Source organism: Pseudorasbora parva, chromosome 7, assembly GCF_024679245.1.
Source record: "Pseudorasbora parva isolate DD20220531a chromosome 7, ASM2467924v1, whole genome shotgun sequence".
NCBI lineage: Eukaryota > Metazoa > Chordata > Actinopteri > Cypriniformes > Gobionidae > Pseudorasbora > Pseudorasbora parva.
In genome coordinates, this window is record NC_090178.1 from 46,180,983 (window position 1) to 46,203,152 (window position 22,170).

General features: G+C 39.7%; 1 protein-coding gene across 2 annotated transcripts in view; it reads left to right on the forward strand.

Annotated features, from left to right (window-relative positions):
* The window catches only part of lars2 (leucyl-tRNA synthetase 2, mitochondrial), a 182,832-nt gene that overhangs the window by 113,812 nt on the left and 46,850 nt on the right, over positions 1 to 22,170 (forward strand). For both annotated transcript variants that reach the window (XM_067449360.1, XM_067449359.1), the window contains exons 14-16: positions 10,804 to 10,941; positions 14,347 to 14,450; positions 17,803 to 17,985. In XM_067449360.1, coding sequence (XP_067305461.1) covers positions 10,804 to 10,941; positions 14,347 to 14,450; positions 17,803 to 17,985 — 425 coding nt within the window. The remainder of the gene's footprint in view (positions 1 to 10,803; positions 10,942 to 14,346; positions 14,451 to 17,802; positions 17,986 to 22,170) is intronic.

Below are 22,170 nucleotides of genomic sequence, written 5' to 3' on the forward strand. Positions count from 1 at the left end.
AATCTTTTCGGTCAAATTGTCAGATTAAAACTGCCTCTTATCGATACCGTAAGCCTGCGACGTGATGCCCTCGCTGTCATGACAGCGCTCCGTGGCTATGGAGGATTTCAATTCTCCACAGCCTGCGAAGTCCTCATATGTGTTTTCAGCGAAATGTATCCAGAGTGGACCAAGCTCGCCAAGATAGCCTGTGTAATCCATGTCTCGAGTGTTCCTGCAGAGAGGGGGTTCTCGCTGCAGAATCGGATAAAGACGAAGCAGCGAAGTCGCCTTGCGGAGAACAAGGTTACGTGGCTTATGCGCATTGCAAGTTGTTGAGAGACACTGGAAACTTTTGATTTTAAGTCGGCAGCTGCACAATTCAGCACTGCAAAAAAGCGTAAAAAGTAGCCAAAATGACACGACACAATGTTATAGGTAATTTGTTTGTTCAAGTTCATTTGACAAGGAGTCATTTCACACGGTGGCCAATTTGAATGTTACCAACTAAATGAGAGATACTGAGTTTATAATAAAATTTTCTTGAGTAAAAACAATGCTATATTCGGATATTTTATGTGGGGGTTGGTTTGTTAACCTATGAAATGTGAAACCCAGTGTCGTAACTTTGTTTTAAAAAGTTGGTGGGATATAAATTGCGTATCATATGCACGTGAAAAACTGCGTACCATATGCACGCCAAAGCTCATTTTGAAGTTTGAGGGGCGCTCATATACGTCAAAATGAGCTTTGGCGTGCATATGGTACGCAGTTTTTCACGTGCATATGATACGCACTATATGGCTGTAGCAAGCAGCGGGGCGAGGGACAGCGAGAGCGGGCCGGTGACGAGTGGTAATGAGTGCCAGCTGCGTGACACACCGGTCTCGTCTCGCGGCCAAGTGACGGGAGCATAAAAGGAGGAGCAAACACAGCAGAAGACGAGAGAGGACCAGGCCTTTATGTTAAGTTTTGTTTACGTTTTATTATGTGTGGGTGGGCAGTCTTGCAAGAGGGGCTGCCCGCGGGTTTACTTTCGTTTTGTTTATTTATTTTTACATTAAAAAGTTGTTGAACGTTTGCCGGTTCCCGCCTCCTTCCTTCCCATCTGCGAACCTCGTTACAATGCCGTATTAAGAGGGGTAGCATTGCTGATACAATGTTATATAGGATGTAAAATATGTACAATAACAATTGCAGAAAAATTTGTATTAAGATGTCCGGAAATCAATTAAATAGTTAATTTATTGATATAGATCTCGTTTAATTATTGCATCTAAACACAATATAGCGTTGTGCCAAGATTTTTCACGTGAATAAAGGCGTATAGATTTGCACACTTTGCTTATAATCCCTGGTCTAGTCTGTTAAACTTGTCAGAAGTTCTCGTTTCTAATCTGCCCTCGTAGCCTATTTTCTCTCTCATCAAAACCGAATACCATCAGTGGTTGTACATCAAGAGCGGGGACAGTTTTTGTGCATTTTGTTTCGTGATCTGACCGGAAAAAAAAGAAAGTCTCTGAAACGGCGTTAAGCGTTAGATTAAAGCGCTTGTCTGTGTGAAGACTGCAGGAGCCGCGAGAGAAATCTGCTCCACTGATAACAGCGGCAACGAGCGCCAGATCGCCTCTTATTTAACAAACGAACAAAATGATGCTCTTCTAGTTAACCAGAGATGTTTTGTTTGTATTAGTTAGGTTCATCCGTGAAGCAAGATGTTTTAAAAATAGTGGTGGGGACATGTCCCACCCGTCCCACCCGCAAATTATGCCTATGGACTGAAACCATAGTTTACAAAATTGGTTGATTGACGGTTCATGTTTTTTTTTTACGTCGATTCATGTTTTTTTTTTTACGTCTATTTGAAAATTAGGCTAATAAACATGTTGCATATACGGCCTGATTATGTCTTTTTTTTTTAAAGTTACATAAACTGCTTTCAGTTTTCCTCAACTTTACTAATTAAGAGGCGATATTTGACCGGCATATCATCAAAATGTCCGGAAAACGAAGCCTCTTCCAGTCACTTTGACCGGCACCATTTTTTTCTAGCAGAAACTCTGACATGCACAATAAATAAAGTTATTGTCTCTCAAAAGAAAGAATCGACTTTGAACGGCCTAAACGAGTCGCCAGGAATTTGAATCCCAATCAGTTACGGCTAAACGTCACTAGAAAAGACATGTCCACTTACAAACGCAGGATTCCCAAAACACTTGCTCTTTAGAGGTGGGTTACTACTCAGTTTATTTGGACCGGCTGCTCCTGTACAGCCTACAAGTATGAATAATTATTAATGTATACTATTGGTGTTCAATATGTTATATTGTATACACTTCCGGTTAACTCACGTTATTACTGTCTAACTGAAATACTTCTGCTCATCAGCTGTAGGACACTATTACCTAAAACTTTATCTGTCAATGCAGATTGTCTGTCATTTGTACTACTTTAGGTAATGTTGAAGGATGGAGCAAGAATTGTTTTGCAAATCTTGAAGGGGTGATGAATTGAGAAATCAACTTTTTGTTGAGTTTTTGATATATAAAAGGTCATGGTAATATAAGATTATCCTGTAAGTTTTAGAGCTGAAAACCTCCTTGTTAGTCAAAGAGCTTTTATAGACACCGGGCCCAGAAAACAATCCTGTTCGCATCTTGACGTCATCGACTGACGAAACACCGCCTCTACAGAATAATAAGCATGTGTAATTCAGTAGCCCCGCCCACCGACTCATCGGATCACGCTAGCCAGCAGCAATAACAATGCGGAAGAAGATAGCAAGATATTGTAGAAGAACACAGTCGCTGCATAAGCCTCCTTCAGATCATAATATTAGGAGTGTGTGATACTTCATTTATTTTTAATTAAGTTCCAGCTCATGTGGAGAAGACCGTATACGTGTTTTTGCTTCATTTCATTGTGGAATCGTTTGTAAACAAGCCTCAAGTGCTGGATTTGCAGACACAATGATGTGCTTCTATATTGGATCCGACAGGAATGGTGCAACAAACTTATGTGAGTAAAACGTCTTTTTATATATAATAGTAGTACCGGGGCTGTGTGTTTTCCAGACGGGCTTCCAAGACATAAATACCGTATTTTCCGGACTGTAAGTCGCACTTTTTTTCATAGTTTGGCTGGTCCTGTGACTTATAGTCAGGTGCGACTTATATATCAAATTTAATTCATACTGACTGACAAGAATAAGAATAGCCGCGAGAATGCGCTCTATGCTGCTCCTGTAGCCTAATATTAACTTAAAGACAACAACTTAGAAAGACTGAACACAAACAAAATGCCCCCATAAAGAAAATCTTATTCTGCAAAATACAAACAGCATGTAGTAAAATATGCAGCGGAGAACGATTCACACAGTGTCGCGCGGCTGAGCCTCTCCCGGCAGAGATTTCAAGCATCTGTGGACTCGTTCTTCAGCTCTGGCCATCTTGCTTACAGTCCGCAAGTAGCTTTCTTTTTCTTCTTCATCACAGTTAAAGTAACCTCTGCTTTTCGCCTGTCCCTTACAAGTTTCTCACTCACTTCAAACTTTCTTTCTTCTGCTCGGTTATGCGGTGAAGCGGGCACGAGCGGGTGCTCGCATGCGCGCGCGGCTCCAGCTCTGCCCTAATGCGACTTATAGTCCAGTGTGACTTATATGTTTTTTTCCTCTTCGTGATGCATTTTTTGACTGATGCGACTTATACTCCGGAGCGACTTATAATCCGGAAAATACGGTAATATTTCTTTCTTGATCCGGGCGCACGTCGGTCTGTGTGTGTTCACATTTATATCCACAGATCGTGCGGCCATGTAATACAGAGATAATATTCCAAGCAATCACGGGTGGATGAGAAATATATCATTTTGTTTGTTTGATAAAGACGGTTACAAGCCCTGTGATTGAGAGAATCATTCCGGTTGCCTCTTTCAAAACAATCCCTCCCTCATATGATGTGAACTGACAGGGCCATAGATATGACAGCGGAGCTGAAGCTCATTAAATATGCAAATGTTATCCAATACTAGCAGTGGGCGTTTTCTTCCAAGTCTCCAGTGGCACGTCCACCAAAACCCAGCGTTCAGGAGAGAGCCTCAAAACCAGTGTAGAAAACAACCTATTACTTATTAGTTATGATGTTTTTGAATGTAAAACACACAAACATCATTAGTTCACCTCAGACAACAGTATAAAAAAATGTAAAAAGCCAGTTCATGACACCTGTAATGTTACATCAATCGTCCACGTCAGTGCTGGGCTATGGTATGTGCTGTTATTAATACAGTTCCTGCATGTGCACCGCAATAAATCAGAAATACACACGCTCTCTAAAAACGGCAATTAATAAAATGTTGGAAGAGCAAAAAAATATATGTTGAACTAATTTTCTTACCTGGGCTAGTTAAGAAGACATATTATATTAAGTCTGCAGAAATATATTTTAAAAAACATAAAATTTATTGATATTTTCAAATCCAGTTAACATTTAGAATTGCAAATGTTCACTGGACTAAAAAACGCAAATCCAGTCAATAGTTTATAAAAGAAGGCTATTAAGGCCAACACATAAGGATCTGTATTGCTCGTTTGAATTTGCGAAAGGATTGTTACAGATCAGAGGACTTTGCGCAGTTCGCGGGTTTCACCAGCAGGAGACAGCAGCAGCACAGCAGTAGCAATTTTGAGGGTGCAGTTTACGCATCAGGTTAGTGGTAACGTTAATGATTAAATTGCAGACAAGTGTGTCGAACTTATGTGGTCTCTAACCATGTTTAAGTAATAAAACTTAATTTAGTGTTAAACTATAATACTATAATGTATTTTAGATTTAATCTCTGCGTGCTGTGTGTGCTATTTTTGTGTTATGCTTTTCTCTCATATAGCCTAGGCCAAGGTCATTAGTGCTGAAACATGTCAAATGTGTAATGTAAGCCCAATAAGTTACGCTATTTAGGGTTATGTGGTTGTGTTGAACGTGATTTTTCGTGTTCCAACTTTTGAAATTGTCCCATAAGAACGACATAACCACGAGTACTATGATAAAATGGCGCTCATTTTCAAGCGGGACGAATTCTAAACAGCGTAAGAGAAAGAAAGCCATGTATGTTACAATATAGGGTTGACCATCAATGAGTATGAGTGTGACCAATTAGTAAGGAACACCTGAGGGCTAAATACAAGAATAAAATTAATGTTAACAATGTTGCATCTCTATCACTCTCCATAATAAAACGATCCTGTAAATATGGCTGACTTAATAATCAATGCACACTGTACTGTCTTCTAAAACTTACTAAAACTGCAAACATCTGTATAGTAATACTGTTGTGTATCCGCTTTAACCATTTAAATTCATTGACACAGCGCTAGAAGTATTGAGCGCTCCATGAGCCACGTGACTGCGCACACCGCCGGGAGATGAGAGCCTACCGCAACTCCGCTTTTCAACGCCTCTGGCTTTAACATTAGCGGCAAAACGCTATTTATTGTTTGCATTTCGCAGAATAATAATAATAAAAAAAATTATAGGCATAGCTTTGTTTAATATCAAAAGCAGGTTTGGCAATTTGGCGTGAGATGAAGTTGGGCAGCGTGAGAGCGTGACACAGAGCCTGAAAGTGTGTGTGTCACGCCAAATGCGTGAGAGTTGGCAAACCCTGCATTGGGGCGTAAAAAAGTCGGGGCCCGTCGGGTTCGAGCATAAATGCAGGACTTTAGAGTCTGATTCATCCATCCAGTCATTTGAGAATCTTTGAAAAAAATGTGATGATGTGCAGTATATATGATAAAAAAGAAAGTGTTTTTTGACCTTTGATCCATGTAAACCTGCTGTAGGAGACTCCAAAACAAGATTAGGAGCCTTTTAAATTGTAATGATTTGGTGGTGTAAACAGCATTCCACAGAAGGAGTGAAGATCCAAATGCAGTTTATTTACAAGTATAATTCAAAAGTCATACGGTTGTTAAGACTGACGTCACGCGGCAGCGCTTCCGGGTCCAAACTATCTATCTTATACCACAAGAAAAATTACAAACGGTGATAATATACACACACAATGTGGTGTAATACTACAAAAAAAAGCTATAATCATAACCTTTTTCTCCATAGCAAAATTCCAGATGGCCAGACAGTGATTCATCTTTTTTAAATCGTTAAAATATTAATGTATGTGACGCTGTGAGCACAGAGACTGTTGTGTAGACTGTAAGTATTTAAAATGTTAAACTTTTTTAAACGTTTGATGTTTAATATGAATAAATCACGCTCATAAACGGGCGTCAATGGCATTCTCAAGTGAAACGAGTTGAGGCTTGGACCCAGAAACGGTGTTCCTTACGTCACAACTTAACAAGCGGATAGTCCACGGCAGGCAGAGGTTCAAGCTCAATCAGTCCAAATATACAAAGGAGCAAAGAATCCAAGACTCTAAAAATAATTACCAGACAAAGAGACTGCTCAGGAGTGCTTAACATGCAAACCAATACAAGCAAACAAGACTTCATAATGAACGTAGGGCAAACAACATTTAAACAGACAGGGTAAATGATATGATTAACAAGACACAGATGAAACCAGTAAACCAATAATGAGCAGTGGGTTCTGGGAGTCTATTGAGGAGACATTGAGGAATGAGGCCGCCATTAGGGCTGTCAACGATTTTATATATATATATATATAATCTTCGAATAGTTTTTAAAAAACAAATTTCGAAGATGAAAATTTATATAAAATTTTTTTTTAAAGTGAGGAAAAAAGTGAAAAAAACAAAAACAAAAAACGCCCGCGGTAGTCGAGGCGTGTCTGCTTTGCTCGCTCACCTGAGGGCTCAGGGACAGGTCACAGGAGTCACTTCTGAAAGTGGACGCGTCTTGCAGTGAAGATGGCAGAAAGTGCAGAGCCCAACTCGACCGCAGCAGAGAAAGAGATTTTAACTCTCCAAAATATAAAAAGCTATGTCTGGAAGTACTTTGGATTTTGGTCGTTAGGAGGTAAAATTGTTGAGCCGCGAGATAAAGTTGAATGCAAGCTACAGTTAGCATACCATGCCTCATTTTATTTAATGTTAAACAGAAACATTAATAAACTGTAGGCTACTGTACCGACTGAAGAGATATTGAATGAATAAAGGATAAATGCACTGCTTTCACTGGTTTGATAATTTACCGTTTCATGTCAAGGAAAAGCTCCATGTTTAGCACAGCTCGCTCGGAGCGTTCAATATGCTGTAAAACGTCATTAATATTAATAATATTTGTTTCAATCACTGAATAAAGCCTGCTATATTTGGGACATGAGTCGCGACCTTAAAGCTACACTGTGTAACTTTTTTAGTTTATTCTTAGCTAAAAAACTTAGTTCTTTCAAAAATATATGTGCTCATTAATGTATATTTACTTGTTTCAAGTAATAATGTATTCTCGTAAGTTTATAATATGCCATTGAAAATACATACGGGTGAGCGGTTCGAATGCCGGTTGCCATGTTGCTCCTCCATCTTGAAAGGACATTAGCCAAAGAGGGACATACCCATAAATTCAAGCTTCGCCTTTCGCGGTTTAACACTCGATGGCACCGTGTCGAATGTGAAGAGGAGGATTGCCATGTTAATCTTGGACTAAATCGGCCACCGTAGGAGTTAAAACGAGGAACAGAAACTAATATTCACTGGATGGTCATATACCTTTACACCGCTAGATGGGGGAAAATATCACACAGCGTAGCTTTAAAGGTGCACTATGCATCTTTCCGTCCACTGGAGGGCGCCATTATAAACAAAGGTGTAGTTTGATGACGGCAGGTGTGAGCGCAGTATCTTGGGACATGTGGTCTTCACTTCACAGCCGGTGGAAAACAGGACTCGGGCAGAAATCATGTTAATGGATGCGGTTATTAACGTTACTGTAGTGTAAAGCAGAGCAGGACCGAGTGTTGTGGAGCTGAGCACGGCCGCTGGAGAGATTGTTATACAAACACACGGCTCGCGAGCAGCGGGACTTTTATCATGACGGGACAGGACACAGTCGACCGGCGCGCGCACTTCCGCTTTTTCCGGTCAGGTAAAAACAGCTATATTTATCATATCAGAAACATTTAAGGGGCCAAGGGCTTCGGCCATCCGTCTGCTCTCTTCTCATATTTGTAATTGTTGAAATCATGTCAGACATTGTCAGTAGACTTTTTTTTAATCAACATGAAAATAGATGCATTAACTTCAATTAATTTAAGTGCATTGTAATAAAAATTAACATTTAATTTCTGTAAATGTAATTATTGAGTTTGTATACTAGTTTAACCTATTTAAAATACTGCAGTACAACTGTATAATTTTTTGCAAGGGGTATGTTTATTGTTTTCAATAATTTACAGATTTAAAGGACAACTCCGGTGAGAAATGAACCTAGGGGTAATTAACAGATGGTTACCGAGTAGATCGTTCTCTGGGATGCGTTTTAATGAAAATCTAATGTAAAGAGTTAGTCTTATTAACACTAGTCTATGGGGCACAGAGTAGTGAAATTAAATCGCTAGTTAATACCACTAACAAGGCTCAAAATAACCTCACACTAACACGGCAGCATAATGAGGGTCCCTACATGCAAACCGAAGCATTGAGAACTTTGTAAGAGCACAAACAATTTAATAAGAAGACACTTTATAAACATAGTACATTACGCGTTCACGGACAGGCGCCATCTTGGAAAACAGTCTCGACTCATCGAGCGACGAGAGCTCTGCTAAGTGATGAACTGTGACTTGGAATCTCATATGGTCCGTTGTTTCCGGAAGAAAACACTGAACACAACAGAGAAAATAAATAAATAAATACAAAAATGTCCATGTTATTACATTTCACAAACTTAATTCCTATCGACCAGCTCACTTAGAACAGCGCTCATAGATCGATTCATCGAGACTGTTTTTCGAGATGGTGCCTGTCCGTGAACGCGTAAGGCACTATGTTTACAACGTATCTTCTTATTAAACTGTTTGTGCTCTTACAAAGTTCTCAATGCTTCGGTTTGCATGTAGGGACCCTCATTATGCTGCCGTGTTAGTGTGAGGTTATTTTGAGCCGTGTTAGTGGTATTAACTAGCGATTTAATTTTACCACCCTGTGTCTACCCTGTGCCCCATAGACTAGCATTATAAGCTAATCTGTTTTTAGAGATAAAATTATTTACATTCGATTTTCAAGAAAACGCATCCCAGAGAACGATCTTTTCGGCAACCATCTGTTAATCACCCCTACACTGTAAAAAAATATTTAGAAAAAAAGTTACCTGGTTGCCTTAAAATTTTGAGTTAATTGAAATTACAATTTTGAGTTGATACAATGAACATTTTTTGAGATTCGACAACCTTTATTAAAAGATTATTAAAAGATTTTGTAAGCATATTGGGTAATTATGTGTGTGTTATTTCTGATGACGCAGTGAAACATGCCAAATTGTGCTATTTTCATGATTTATCAAATTTTTTATTTGGTTCAGATACAAAAATATTTTGAGTTTCTATTTATTAAACTAATTTCCTTCATTGTATCAACTCAATTTTTTAATTTCAATAAACTCAAAATTTTAAGGCAACCAGGTTACTTACTTTTTTAAGTTAAACCAACAAAAACCACCACAAATTTTTTACAGTGTAGGTTCATTTCTCACCGGAGTTGTCCTTTAATGTGTAGCGACATGCACTCCCGAGGGACCCACACAACCGAGTGGGATAATATTTGATGATGAATGCGGATGCGGGCGGCAAGATATTATTGTGTGCGTGTCCCGGGAAAATAAAATTATTATGCCGCACTCCCGCAAAGTGGAAATATCTAACAAAATAAATAACTAGAACCACATAAACCTTTATTTATAATAAAATAAAATCGATTTACAGGCGCATGGACGGACGGTAACTCTCGTGTGGTTCATAGGAACAGCCAAGCCTACCACACAGTGGCAAAATGTCTGCGCCGCATAACTCGGGTGAATCGCGTAGTGCTACAGATATTAGTAAGTTATTGTAAGATAGTCAGATCCATGCGACCATCTGGGACATGTGATCATTTTGCCTGAAGCGTTGTTGTAAAAGTCTACTCCTGAATCCTCATAATACAACCAAACATTTAGCTGATAACAGTACAGACCAACGTAAACCGGAAGTTCGTTACCGGCGTGTTCTACATTGCCATAGTGATCATGGGAAAGGTCAGAGTTCGGGAAAGTTGTGGATACAAGTATTTATGTCTCTTTGTCCTGTTATTGACGTGATGCGTCACAGAACACCCAGATGTTCAAATAGTTTGAATATTTGTGTGTTTTTTTTAGAGGGAATATTCGAATGTCATTTTTGGGCAATTTTGACATCCCTAGTCGCCATCTGCTGGTACTGACAAAAATAGCATAATAGGGGCACTTTAACTAATGCTGTACATTTTACATTTTCTTTCAGAGTACCTATAAAATGTTATTTTTAGTCAGTAGAATCACTGTTAGCAATCAGTCATTCTCTTAGTAACACAACTTACAATGTCACAGTCACTGTAACTCATTTAGAATAAAACAAATACATGCCCTTTTATTGTTCTCAACTGTTTGTGCATCTGGTTGGGTTAAATGTACGATTAGTTGAGAGCTTCTGGCAGCTGGTTATAGTGTGCGATGTGTTTGTTTATCACAGTTTAAGTGTGCTTATTGTTTTAATCCTCAGTTGAATGTGTTATTGGAGCGAGCGGTCGCTCTCGTGTTTGAGTGTCTGTCTGTGTGTCACTGACCTCTAGTGGCCGCTCTCTCAGGACACACTCTGAGGTTTTCCTCTCCTCTCTCAGGCCCTTTGAGCGTTCCCGAGCGGATCACTGGATGCCTGTGGATGTCTACATCGGAGGCAAGGAGCACGCCGTCATGCACTTGTACTACGCACGCTTCCTCAGCCACTTCTGCAGAGATCAGGGCATGGTTTCACACAGGTGCAACACACACACACAGCAACAGCCACAAGTCATGTCCGGCCTTGGGAAATTAACATCTTCACCATTTATTCAAATATTATTATGAATGTGTTAAAGGTTAAAGGGTTAGTTCCCCCAAAAAATGCCTGTGGATGAAATTGATGTCATTAACTCCTCACCCTAATGTCGTTCCACACCCGTAAGACCTCCGTTCATCTTCACACACAGTTTAAGATATTTTAGATTTAGTCCGAGAGGGTATCTAAGGGTATGCACACTATACTGTCCATGTCCAGAAAGGGAATAAAAACAGCATCATGTAGTCCATATGAGACATCAGTGGGTTAATTAGAGTCTCTTGACGCATCGGAAATACATTTGGGTCCAAAAATAACAAAAACTACGACTTTATTCAGCATTGGCTTCTCTTCCGGGTTTGTTTTCGATCCTCAATTAAAGAATCAAACGGTTGTGAATCAGCGGATTGATTCATGATTCGGATCACCAATGTCACGTGATTTCAGCAGTTTAACACACGATCCGAATCATGAATCGATACGCTGATTTATGACCGTTTGAATCTTTATTTGAGGATTGAATACAAACAGGGATCTCCGGATAAAAATGGCGTCTGGGGGGTAAAATGTGTGTTTTTTTGGCATGGTTGCCTGATAAAATTCGCATTCCTGGGTCTACTTATTTATCACATAATTGAGGTCGCTTCAACTCGCGGACATGGAAAACAACCCATGAAAAAAACGCAGAGTTTAAGCTCTGTTGACATTTGACAACTAACGTTATGTGTCGCTCCATTGCTCTGATTGGTTGTAGGTCTATCCAATCGAGGTCTTTCCTGGTTGGGTTGAAACACGCCCCATAATCACAGCCCAATGGAGCATCAGACTCATATTCTGACTAGAATTGAGTATGACCACGTCAGGCTAGCTGCATACTGCTCCAGCGCTGAATGCCTTTGGAGCGTGACAGGATATTATTTCTACGAATCTGCTTTGGACTTTGTGTGAGAGAGCATTGCGGCTTCGAGTATGAATTAGTGTTAGCGATCTATAGTGTTCAGATCGCCTCATTTTTAGAAACGCCTCATTTTTAGAAAATGACAGGTCATGCAGTTTATTTTTGGTCTCTGAATTTAAATCTAGATGTATTCACATTGGTTTCTGCGCAAATACACTTCCCCGTGACCTCAAGAGGCAGGCTATCGACTGATGTTAAAGAAAGCTGTCTTTAGCATCCTTGTTAACGTGCCCGCCTCCCGCGTAGGAAATGTGATTCGAATCCCGCTCGGAGCGGGTCGACTACCGCCAGTGAGACCCCTTAAAAGTGCAGGGGACGAAAGTACATTTTATTAAAAGTGCAGGGGACACGTCCCCCCTGTTCCGTGCATAATCGACCACCCATGCGTGCAGCATTTACTGCAGTAACTTTAGTAAAGTTTTATTTTATTTTATTTTATTTATATAGCACACATAATACAAAAGGTGCTTCACAAATAGTATGATAAAAAACTTGATTAAAAAATTACATAAAACAAACACTACAATATAACAACAGAATAAACAACAATTACGACAGGAGACAGCAACATATTATATCACTTTCATCCAACGGGCCAGGCCACTTTAGACTGATCCCTAAGCTACATCTAACAAGTAGGCTTTTAACAATGACTTAAACATATAGCCAACGGCTTTGCTGATCCGACTGAGTGCGGGAGGTCATTCCACAGTTTAGGACCGACTTAAGAGAACGCTCTGTCACCTTTACGTTTATAATTTTGATTTTCCGATCTCAATGACCTGGACGGGATAGACAATAACTCAGAAAGGTATGGTGGGGCCAAATTATGTAGTGCTTTAAAAACCAGAACAGAACTCTTGTAATGTACTCTATACTCGTATGTGTAACATTATCCATTCTCTTGGCTGACTTAATCAATCTGGCTGCAGCATTTTGTATGTTTTGCAAGCGTGTCAGAGCTTTTTTATCAATCCCAGCATAGAGTGAATTACAATAATCCATCCTGGAGAAAACAACCACAGAAATAGCTCTCTCCAGATCTGTCGGAGATAGAAAGGGCTTGGCTTTTTCTAAGAGCTTTAAATAAATAAAAAAAAAACTAGATTTAACTACAAAATTTATTGTTTATCCATTTTTAGCTCAGAGTCTAAGATAAAGCCAAGGCTTTTTACCTTGTCAGAAATGGCAACTGCCAAAGGGGTCTCTTTTAATCCCTCGGAAATTAAGTGAGAATTGGAACCGAAAACTATAACTTCAGTTTTCTCCTCGTTTAGTTTTAGTAAATTAGCTGCCAACCAGTTTTCACCTCCTAAAAACAGGTTAATAAGTTACAAAAAGTATTGCAGTTTGACTGTTTTACCGAAAAATAAATCTGAACGTCATCCGCCTAACAGTGAAAAGACATGTTGTGTTTCCGAACGATAGAACCAAGAGGTGTCATATATAGAGAAAATAAGATAGGAGCTAAAATCGAACCTTGGGGAACCCCACACAATAACGGCGACCTCCGGGACATGCAATCTTTTACACACACAGAAACAGATCTATCAGCAAGATGTGATTTAAACCACTTTAAAACATTCCCCTTGAAGCCAACCAAAGATTCCAGACACTGCTGTAAGATGTTGTGGTCCACCATATCAAACGCAGCACTGAGATCAAGTGTCATCAATAGGTTTCCCCTTTGTTCAGAGTCAAAAAAACATCATTAAGCACCTTCACAAGTGCTGTCTCAGTGCTATGTCTTGATTTAAACCAGATTGAAACACCTCTGTTATGGAGTTCGACCACAGGTGGTCTTGAAGTTGCTTAAAAACAACTCTAGCACCTTAGCCAAAAATGACAGATTTGAAATCGGCCTAAAATTATTTAGGTCGTCCATATGGAGGTTTGTTTGTTTAAAAAAGGAGTCACAACACCATGCTTGAAATCAGTTGGACAGATGCCCTGGCTAAGGCATTTGTTGATTAAGTTCAAGATATTAAAATCCACAGTATCCACTGTTGAGCGAGTGGATCTCTGAGCTGGTGCGAGTGAGTGGGGGTTGGGCTAATTTGCATATTCATGAATCCACGTATAATGCATGAAGCGAGGATGGAGAGTTACATTTGAGCTATTTTAAGGCACAAAGACTTTTTTTTCACAGGAAAGTGACATTTACATATGACATGTCATTTTGGTGATCAAAGATGAGTTTTAAGAGATAAAATTATACATCTTGGATGGTCTTGAGATGAGATTTTTTGTTTTGTTTTGGGTGAACTATTCCTTTAAGTAAGTAAATGTGGTCAATTTTTATTTCATGCACAAAGCTCTGTGCTTTTTTACTTCATATGGCAGGTTGTGTGTCCATTAATGTGCGTCCGTTCTCTTTCTTGTTTTCAGGGAGCCCTTCAGAAAGCTGCTGGTTCAGGGTCTGATAAAGGGGCAGACGTTCAGGGTGGCAGAGACCGGACAGTACCTGAAGAAAGAGGACATTGATTTCACAGGTGTGTGAGAGAAAGAGAATATAAATAAGTCAGTATATTATCGCCATCTGTGCAGGCGTTAGTGTTGGATTCCTACAAATCTGCTCCACGCTGAAGTTTCTTTTGGCTCAGAATTGGGGCCTGTGTTAATGATCTGAGCTCATGGTCTAAAGCTCATTGTGCAGGTGGATTTAGGGCACATCCGAATCCACTTTTGCTAGTTTAACAACAGAAAAAACAGTCGGCCTACCCGGCACATAGTCTAAAAGGTTTGTCCCTAGTCTCTTAATGTACGATGGGTGTGTTTTGGGCATAACGTGCAATAAACCAATCAGGGTCTCATCTCCCATTCCCTTTAATAGCTACTTGCGCTCTATTGACATGGAGTAAGGACTGAATGCTTCTCCAGAGAGGAATCCTTTTATTTTTAATATTTAAAAATGTGTGTGCTGATGTGCGTCCCTGTGTGTGTAATAAGTAGTGTGTACGCTCATTGTGCACTGTCTATAGGCTCATATTACTAACACACCCTTTAAATAACACTAAAATACTGCACTTTTGACTTTAGAGCAGGTTTGTGTTGGTCAATGGTCAGTCGTTTTCAGTTCCTCAAAAAAGCAACACGCCAACAATGCTCCTGAACACACCTGCGAACAGATGGGCACGAGTGCATTTGATATTTAAACAACGTGTCGCTGGACGTGAACATGAGAACTGCATCGGGCTAAAACTAACAAAACAAAAAAAACAGCGCCTGGCATACGAAACTACATATAAATCTGATAATAAAGAAGAATATACAGTTTTAGATTTGCTAACTATGGGAATTGAAGCCTGCCTTCAGCCTTATTAAGATTCCAACCGGAAAAAAGCAGGTAACTTTGTTTACTTGTGGACTGATACAAATATGTGCGCTCTGACCCCAGCAAATCATCCTGAAGTGTCAAACTGTGGGACAGCTTGTGCCATTTTAATGTGTAAAACTAGCATCTCACATTTCTCACTCACTTCCTGTATGCTGTTCACTTTATGCTTTCTGGGGATATTGCATCTAGAATGGTCCTTTTTTGTGTTGCCAGGCAACAATGTATACAGACTTGCAGGAGCATCTGAATTGGTTCCCAAAAAACGGCTGTAATTTCTGCGATCTTAGGCAATGAGGGTTTTATAATGTGTGTGTAAACAGTGTAGAGAGAAACACTCATTACAGTAAACACAGCTGCCTCTCTTCCCGAGGGTTCAAACATGCCAGATCACACCAAACACCGTTTAATCATCCTGAGCATCCGATGTCAGGTGCTCAGCTCTTAATACAGGTGGAGCCGAGCTGTGCGCAAACAGGCAAGGCAACAGTCTTTTCTGCTCATCAAGGCTGCATTTATTTGATCAAATACTGTATACATTTTTATATTGTAAAATATTTTATTATATTTATATTTATTATATTTTATTCCTGATGGCAAAGCTGGATTTATCATCATTACTCCAGTCTTCAGTGTTACATGATCCTTCACTAATCATTCTTATATGATGATTTGATGCTCAAGAAAAATGTATGATCATTATCAAGGATTTATTTTTCTTTGATAGTAATGAATAGTCAGTAAATTTATTTGAAACACTGTGAATTTATAAATGTCTTTTCTGTTACTTTTGATCAATTGAATGCATCCTTGCTGAGTAAAAGTCTTGATGTTGTTTTTTGGGCTCTGCTAGAACAGGTTTTCATGCTTGCATGTTCAAAAAAGCACATTATTCTCCCATATTCTCCATTGTTGCGGCTCGTCTCTTCCCAGTCTGTCAGTAACGCTCTGTTAAGTTCCTGTCTCTGCGAAGCCCCTCCTTCTGAAAAGCACAATGTGCTCTGATTGGTCAGCTGGAGTAGTGTGTTCTGATTGGTCAAGCACTTTGAGTGTGCTTTGGGAAATGAACTGCCCCTTACCATGACCACCAGTTTCAACCATAGACCGTAAAAAAATATGGACGACGTGACATCATCTGTTTCCGCTTGGCAGAGTTAAAGCTTTCAGGCGGCCTGCACGGCGCTGACATCTTGGGACCGAGTCTGAGCAGTAGCGATTTCGGGACCGGAGTTGCGCAGTAGAGAGCAGGAAGTACAGTCGATGTCAAAAGCCCGCCCACACTCTCACAGAAGCAGAACAATGAATTATGCTGGTGTGAAATAAACAGTTATGGAAATGTAGAAATTAAAGCTAAAGCTCCAATCTGCTCCCAAAAATCCTGAGAAAAACTCTGTTAGTGCCAGATGTCGAGCTCAGCTGTCAATCATGACGTCACACCCCCGTTTTTAAAGCATCAAATAACTAACTAAAACTAAACTTATTTTAAAAACGAACACTTGAAATGAAATCATCGTGATGATGACTGCCTTCAGTGACATAAACTAACTTTGGGGACAAAATATTTGAAGTGTAATTTGATTGTTTAGTTTGCCTCGCGTCCATTAGAAAACACAGAGGGGCGGCTATACTGGGACCGGCCACCGGGGGGCGATGGAGGCACAAAAGCTTCAGTTTCTGAGAGGGAGACTGCAGGCTTGGTTTCAACACACTGCTAACTAACTCAACCAGGCCCCACCTCTTTATTCTTTGTATGATTTATTTAAATGAGGAATATTGTGCCGTGTTCATTCCCGGAAGACTACAATGGAGGCGTTTCAGTGACACTGATACAGAAGAACTCCTCTTTGCAGAGCTTTTTTATGCTCAAACACCAACATTACACCGTGTCCACACCAGACGCGACGTGACTACAAGATGCAACAAATCAATCAAAAATCACAACCAATCAGAACAGCGCGTGGGCGGGCTCTAGCGGCAAGTGCAGCCACCAGAGATTAATCTTGACAGCACTCACAAGGAAATTAATAAGTACATAATCAAATTCACAAATACGTATTACACCATATAAACTACTAAAAATACATACTGAGTTACTAAAACAGAATATGCTTGTTTGTTGAGCGCTCTTGTTTAAATTCAAGATCTAAGGTGAATTATCCTTTGCTGCTTTTAGTATGACAAAGCTGGTAGCACTAAATGATATTCAAAGTAACATTTTTAAGATTAAATAAAGCACATACACACTACCTGAGATTAGCATTGCCATGTTTTGTGTTGTTGTTCCAGCCTCGACGTCACACAAAAATAGAAACCGTTTCTAAAACAGATTCATCGCGTGCTGCCATCGCGGCTGGTCAGGAAAAGCACTCAAATGAACATGGAAAAGACGCCTTTTATCGCGTGTCACGGCGATGGTAGTTAGGACACGGTGTCACGCACTAAAGAAAGATGAACATGGGAAAAGGCATAATATAGGACCCCTGATGAAACACACACGTTCTCTCTGGCAGGTTCAGAGCCCGTTCAGAGGGACACCGGGAGCCGACTGCAGGTCACATGGGAGAAGATGAGCAAATCCAAACACAACGGGCTGGACCCGCAGGAGGTGGTGCAGCAGTACGGCATCGACACCATGCGCCTCTACCTTCTGTACGCCGCCCCCCCTGAGCAGGACATCTTATGGGACGTCAAGAGTGAGTACAGACAGCACTCTTAAAGGGTTAGTTCACCCAAAAATGAAACTGATGTCATTAACTCCTCCCCCTAATGTCGTTCCACACCCGTAAGACCTCCGTTCATCTTCACACACAGTATAAGATATTTTATATATTTAGTCTGAGAGCGTATCTAAGTGTATGCACACTATACTGTCCATGTCCAGAAAGGGAATAAAAACATCATCACAGTAGTCCATATGAGACATCAGTGGGTTAATGAGAGTCTCTTGAAGCATCGGAAATACATTTGGGTCCAAAAATAACAAAAACTACGACTTTATTCAGCATTGTCTTCTCTTCTGCATTTGTTTTCAATCCTCAAATAAAGATTCAAACGGTTATGAATCAGCGTATCGATTCATGATTGATTGATTTTTTTCCCTTTCTGGACATGGACAGTATAGTGTGCATACCCTTTCATACGCTCTCGGACTAAATATCAAATATCTTAAACTGTGTGTGAAGATGAACGGAGGTCTTACAGGTGTGGAACGACATTAGGGGGAGGAGTTCATGACATCAATTTCATTTTTAAGTAAACTAAACCCTTAAATTAAATTGCATTTGAGTTCATTAGAGAGTTATTTTTATTATAAATATTATATTTATATTCAAATAATTTACACCCACCACCCACCCACCCCTATTTTCACGTCTATTTGAGAACAGACATGAAAATACACTATCCAAACTTAAAACGCTGTAATTCAATAATGCATTGGAATATAAACCTAAGTTTGGTCATCAGACCAATTCAAAATATGAAAGTATAAAAAGTTATGGAATTTTAAATTAACTGTAAATGAAAAATACTGTATTAAATAATTTTTATTTTATATAAAAAATATATTTTATAAAAATAAAAAAAACTCTTCAATTACTTTAAAATCAAAGCAATATGTCTAATCCCATGAGATTTTGTTTAGACGCTGTACCAAAAATAGCCACCGGTTGTCACCCACATTCCATTGGTAGTTTTTTTTAATGCATTTTCCTGTAAATTTCTGTCCAGATATCACTTCCATCACAAAACAGTCACCAAATATGGAACGCTGAGACTCTGACCTTTCTGATGATATGTGTTTTGTCAAGATTAGAATAGATTTTGATTATAAAGTAGTTAAAAAAACAATTTGTAACATGGCACCGCCCACTGAGAGGAGCCTGCTAGAAGAAATCTGAGTACCGTTTCCATGGTAACGCAATGTCTGATTTCAAAAAGGTTTTCACAGGATGAATTTTGAGTTCGTAAGCTTTTGAATGACACCTAATTTATTACTAAATTACTAAAATATAGTATACGATAAACAGGCCATCAAAAAAAGAGCGTCAAACATCTCTACCAAATCAAATATTTTGACATAACTATAAAAAATGTATATCGGTACCTGGGATGAAACGGTATGAAAATTTCACATCATGGTTTTATCACAAAATTATCACGGTTTTGTTTCAAATGAGATAGTGTTCAAAAAGAACCAATGCACACACTGAAAACATTTAAACAAGTTTTATATTTGAAAATCAACAAACAATAAATAAATCAAGCTGCTCTATGCACTTTTTAAAGCAAGATTATATTCTTTGGGATTTCCTTCCTTATATTAACCGTCGTCAATAGCACCACATAATGCATAAATAATAATTTGGTCTACATATAATCTCTAATTTTATCTTTATAAATATGTTAAAGAAATATTCTCATCAGTGTCCTATCAGCTGACGCATTTACGTCAGACCATCTCAACGACAACAACCTTTTTTTTAAAGTGCCAATCTGGCTTCCGTTCTGGCCACAGCACGGAAACAGCCTTAGTGAGAGTTACAAATGACCTGCTAATGACAGCTGATGCCGGGTCACCATCACTCCTTGTCTCCTGGATCTTTCTGCAGCGTTCGACACAGCTGACCATGGGATACTTCTCAAACAACTGTCTTATTCTATTGGACTTGATAACACTGTCTTGCAATGGTTTGAGTCTTACCTCACAGACAGATCTGAATTTTGGCCATGGGTAGCTCAAGGTCCCTTTCACATGCGGTTGGTTGCGGAGTACTTCGGTTCTCAGTTCTAGGACCTCTCTTATTCAATCTCTACATGCTTCCTCTTTGTAAAGTCATCATTCGCTTGGGAATTTCATTTAATTGCTATGCTGATGATACACAATTATATCTGAAAATTGTTTCAATACATCATTATCAATACTTTCTGCCTGTCTGGAAGAGATAAGGAGGTGGATGAACTACAACTTTCTCCAGCTGAACAGCTCTAAGACAGAAGCCATCCTCATTGGTTCCCCTCTTCAGATCAGATCATCCACCATAACCTCTATTACATTTTCTGGCCAGGACATTCCTCTGTCATCCATAGTCACCAATCTCGGTGTTTGATCCGCACTTAACCTTTGAGGCCCACATTAAATATCTTTGCAAAACATCCTTTTGTCACCTCAGGAATATAGCCAGACTCCGTCCTTCACTCACCCTTCATGATGCTGAGAAACTTGTTCATGCCTTTGTCTCCTCGAGACTGGATTATTGTACCACTCTTCTCGTTGGGATTCCTAGCAAGAGCATCCAGAAACTCCAGCACATACAAAACCGTGCCGTTAGGATCCTGATGAGAGTGCGTAAATATGAACACATCACACCAATTCTTCAGTCTCTACATTGGCTTCCTATTTTCGCTCGGATCGAGTACAAAGTTTCCCTCCTCACACATCAGTGCATCCATTGCAATGCTCCCACCTATCTTAAAGGGGTACTTCAGCGCTGGGAAGATGAATCTGTATTTAAACTGGGTCATTAATGTAGTAGAAATGTGAAATTATTTTTGAATTTGGTGTCTTCTAGACTGAGAAAAGACAGAAAATGTATTTTTGTCTCATGGGGATGAAAGACTACAATTCCCAGAATGCTTCGCTGCCCAGCGAGTTCAGTCTGCCGCGTTTCAGTTTATGCCTTTGCAAGCTTAACTTTCATAGAAATTAATTTGAGAAGTTAAAAGACTTACATTGCTCCGCATAGCTCCGTTTAAATGAGTGCCTGTAGCTGAGCTGAGCTCTGAGTGTGATCTCCATCCCTCATGCGCGGGTTCAAAACATGCGGAAATGGCTCCCTCTGCTGGCTGTAGTCTTTAGCCTTTGGCCAACATTCCTCCTATGATGCAAATATTGTCAATTTGCATCATAGGAGGAATTTTTCCAGAAATAAAATACATAAATCTCTTGTCTCAGGGAGATATGAGGGGGAAAGCACAATCATTTGAATATACTCCAGGGCTTCTACTGATACAAAGCCATATGCTAATCGCTGAAGTAACCCTTTAAAAGAACTCATTACTCCACTGATCTCAGCCCGTTCTCTTCGCTCCACAAACACATATCGACTCAATCCCCTTTGGATTAAGACCCGCACCATTGGGGACAGAGCCTTCTGTGTCGCTGCTCCACGCCTGTGGAAAGCCTTCCCTGAACATCTGAGGGCTCCACAAACAACTGATATTTTTAAAACGGGACTAAAAACGTACCTGTTTAGAAAATGTGTTTTAAGTACAATTACAAAGCAGTTATTTGGTTTTGTTTAACTCTGAAACAATTTTCGAGTTGCGTTGTGGTAAAAATAGCTACGGGTAGCGCCAGCTGATTGCCGAATGCAGCCATTCTACGTCATCAACCTAGAACGCAAACAAAATGGCGCCGCCCATGGTCCATATATAAAATCGATTTTTTTAAATAATGTAGATCTTTCATGGGTTTTCTACTACATATTTCAGTAAGAGACATCATTTACATTATATTAAGCCATACAAGTCTCAACACCAGGGGATCCCTTTAAGCCCCGCCCACCAACTCTATACACGATGTGATTGGCCTGACCAGAGTTTGGCGTTTACAGCTCAGAAGTGTATTGAGAGTTGCTAGATGACACTCGCGGCAGACTAGATTTGCTGCCGCTAGGGTGCGTCTAGATTTCTAGGCTAACTGCCTTCTGTCATTTCTTCTCATTCAGAAAACACTGTTGCGTCGTATGCTGCGCGCGCCTGCACCAGCCTAGATATAATTTACCGTGAGTTTCAAAATCGTGATAATCACATAAACGACATTACTAACCGTCAGTACATTTTATCGTGATTGATCATGAAACCGGTAATCGTTTCAT